This window comes from Linderina pennispora (genome assembly GCF_002104995.1).
Source record: "Linderina pennispora strain ATCC 12442 chromosome Unknown DL89scaffold_139, whole genome shotgun sequence".
Taxonomy (NCBI): Eukaryota; Fungi; Kickxellomycota; class Kickxellomycetes; order Kickxellales; family Kickxellaceae; genus Linderina; species Linderina pennispora.
Window position 1 is genome coordinate 23,318 of NW_024468387.1, and position 3,341 is coordinate 26,658.

The window sequence follows — 3,341 nt, forward strand, 5'->3', positions numbered from 1 at the left end:
CCAGCGGGATGCCGCGCGACATGTACTATGTGCAGACATGGGGGGTGCCGGCGATCGACCCGATGGTCCAGCGTGTGCCGCGTGTGCCAGGTATCGGCGTCTGTGACGACGCGGCACTGCAAGCGCTGCAACAAGTGCGTGGCTGGACACGACCACCACTGCCAGTGGCTGAACACCTGTGTGGGAGCAGCGAATTACCGGTGGTTCTTTGCCACACTGGTATCAGCCGTTGTAGCCCTGGCCGGAGTGCTAGTGCATGCGGCGTGCCTGGTGCATATGGCTGGCTGGAACAATGCAGCATTCCTAGCCACTGTCCACAGGGCATTTGGCAGCGAAACCGAAGCGATGGTGGTACTGGCGCAATGCTTGCTGGCATTCTATCTTGTAGCCGCTGCCGCGGCGCTTTGCTGCTGTGTCGATGCTGCTGGGGCTGCATGTCCGGCTGTGCATGCTGGGCGTGACCACCACTGACTACAATGCGTATGTGCAGAAGCATAGGATTCCATGGTATGTGTGCTGGCGCAGGCGCGACCACGAGCAGATGATTCCGATGGTGGAGGTGTCCCACCAGGCATTCCGGCACTCATCGGCGTCGTCAGCACCACCGGCAGCCCGTGTGGACCGGCCATTCCCAGCCCGCGCACTGGCGGCAGTCCAGCGGGGCGCTGGCAAGATCTGGATGACTTTAAGCAGCATGCGGCACCAGCGCACGCATTCGCAGATTTCCCACATCCCCTGTATAATAGCCAGTGTATTTTTGTTAATCCCCAAAAACCTCCGTCTTACTTGGCCAAATGGCAGTTCAGCGCCTTGCACTCGTCCTCCAGCTCAGAAACAACAATGACCTGGACGCCGTGGTTGCGCAGCTCCTCGATGCCAGTGCAGTGGACAAAGTTTGGCGGCTCGGCCCACGCCCACAAAAACCCTCGCGATCTTTGCGTTCAAAACACGCTTGACGCACGGCACGTTGCTGGACAGGCGCGTTGAGCACGGCTCCATGGTCGTGTACATGGTGGTATTCGCAGTGCTGATGTTTTTGTCGGCCAGGGCCATCAGCGCACATTGCTCGGCGTGCGTGTTTGCCCGGGAACTGGCGAGAGTAGCCGGTGCTTCAGGACCTGGGTTCCGTCGGTGATCACCGCGCCGACATTGTATGCGGACTCGACGCTGGTGCAGTTGCGGGCCTCGGCGATAGCCATGCGCATGAAGGCAATGTCCTGCTGTGGTGTATTCCGGCATGGTATTTGAGAAAACGAAAACAGAATTAGAGGAAAAGAAGCGGGGTGCCAGGTATGGCGTGTAAAAGTTAAAGGATAGCTGATTGCAGTATCAAATATTATGCGTTTACTTTGCGTGAATCCGGCCAAGCTCAGCCACGGCCTTGTCGAATTTCTTGCTCTCAATCCTGTCCTCTATCCGCTGCTCGTTGAACGGATTGCAGATGACGGCAATATATGCAGCATGTATTTGCTGGAATATGTCGCGGATCTCAGCACCCCTTACCAGCGACTCTGGCACCGACATGACCAGGATGATCTTGTTTCCCGTGTTCATGGCGTATCCGTACACGACCATGTCGCCGACGGTCTGCAGGAGTCCCAGGTAGAGGTCGGAGGCCTTGGTGGTCAGGCGCTCCTCGATCACGTCGCAGGAGGTGTGGGCGAGATAGTGGTATTTGACGTCCTCCTGGTAGTTGTCAAAGTTGCGCAGGTAGATTGGGTTGCCATGGCGGTTGATGATCGCAATGCAGTGTATCTTCATGGTCAAAAAGGCAAAAAAAAAAAAGGGCGTTTGGGGATAATTACCGGCAATACCACGGCTACGTAGCGTTTGTGTATGAATATGCCAGACACAGAAATATGTTTATGGTCATATGAAAATTTGCTGATGTTTTTTGTTAGTTGAGGGTAGGCATGTGGACGGCCGAGCGACGGTCATCGGCATCCTCCTTGCGCCAGAGGCTGGTGACGGTCTTGTACTGGGTGTAGAAGTTGACGCCCGACTTTCCGTAAAAGTTGGAGTCGCCCAGGAACGACGCCTTGTTGCCAGTGAACGAGAACATGGGCAGGGGCACAGGGATGGGCACGTTGATGCCGATCTGGCCGGCCTCGACCTCCGACTGGAACTTGCGCCGCTGGCGCCCGACCGCGTGAAGATGGACGCGCCGTTGCCGTACCGGTTCTTGTTGACAATCTCCAGCGCCTCGTCCATCGTGTCCACGCGGATGCACGACAGCACCGGGCCAAAGATCTCCTCCTGGTACGACGCCATCGACGTCTTGGTGTTGTCGATGATGGTCGGGCCCAAAAAGTTGCCCTTCGGGTAGCCAGCGACCTTGACGCCGCGGCCATCCAGCACTACCGACGCTCCGTCGTCGACTGCCGACTGGATCAGACCCTCGCGCGCTGCTGGGCGGCCGGGGTGATCATCGGGCCGATATCGGCGCCCTTCTCGAACCCGCCGTTGACACTGCTGGCGCGCGCGCTCGGCAATCTCAGGAATCCACTCGGCAGTCTCGCCGACAACACAGCGACGCTGAGCGCCATGCACCGCTGGCCGGCGGCTCCAAAGGCTGCGCCCGAGATGGCATTCAGCGCATGCTCCTTGTTCGCGTCCGGCATGATAATCGCGTGGTTCTTGGCGCCCAGGTTCGCCTGGCACCGCTTGCCGTGCTGCGAGCACCGCTCGTAGATGTACCGGCCGGCCTTGTCGCCGCCCACAAACGACACTGCCTTGATGCGCTCGTCGGATCAAAAAGTTCACTGTGTCGTGGGCGCCATGCACGATATTCAGCACGCCCTTGGGGATGCCCACCTCCTCGCACAGCTTGGCCAGGATCATGGCCGCCCCGGGGTCGCGCTCCGAGGGCTTCAGCAGAACCGTGTTGCCGGTCGCCATGGCCACCGGGAACATCCACAGCGGAATCATTGCCGGAAAGTTGAATGGGCAGATGCCAGCCACCACACCCAACGGCTCGCGCACCGTATACGTATCCATGTCCTTGGCCACCTCCAGCTTGGTGCCCCAGCAGGTGGTCGGTGATGCCTGTCATGTTCTCCACCACCTGCAGCCCGCGCAGAACATCGCCCTGCGCATCGCTGAACACCTTGCCTTGCTCGGTCACTATGCTGGCCGCCAGCTTGTCCATGTTGTGCCGGACCGCATGCTGCAGATCCAGCATCTTGCGCTGCCGCGTCAGGACGCTGGTGCGCCTCCACTCCTTGAACGCCGACTGCGCGCTGGCCGCCGCCTCGTTCACGCTCCGCAGCCGTCGCCTTGGGCACCCGCGTCACCACCTCCTGCGTCGCCGGGTTGTGCACATCTATCCACTCGTTGGTCTG

At 59.5% G+C, this 3,341-nt stretch overlaps 1 protein-coding gene across 1 annotated transcript; it reads right to left on the bottom strand.

Moving 5' to 3' along the window:
* Positions 1-735: 735 nt before the first annotated feature.
* DL89DRAFT_272854 (uncharacterized protein) lies at positions 736-1,220 on the bottom strand (the record flags this gene model as incomplete). The annotated part of the gene is made up of 3 exons (XM_040889021.1): positions 736-902; positions 925-1,065; positions 1,092-1,220. Coding segments are annotated over 3 exons (390 nt in total), but the record flags the coding sequence as incomplete, so codon positions are not given.
* Between the last annotated feature and the right edge of the window lie 2,121 nt (positions 1,221-3,341).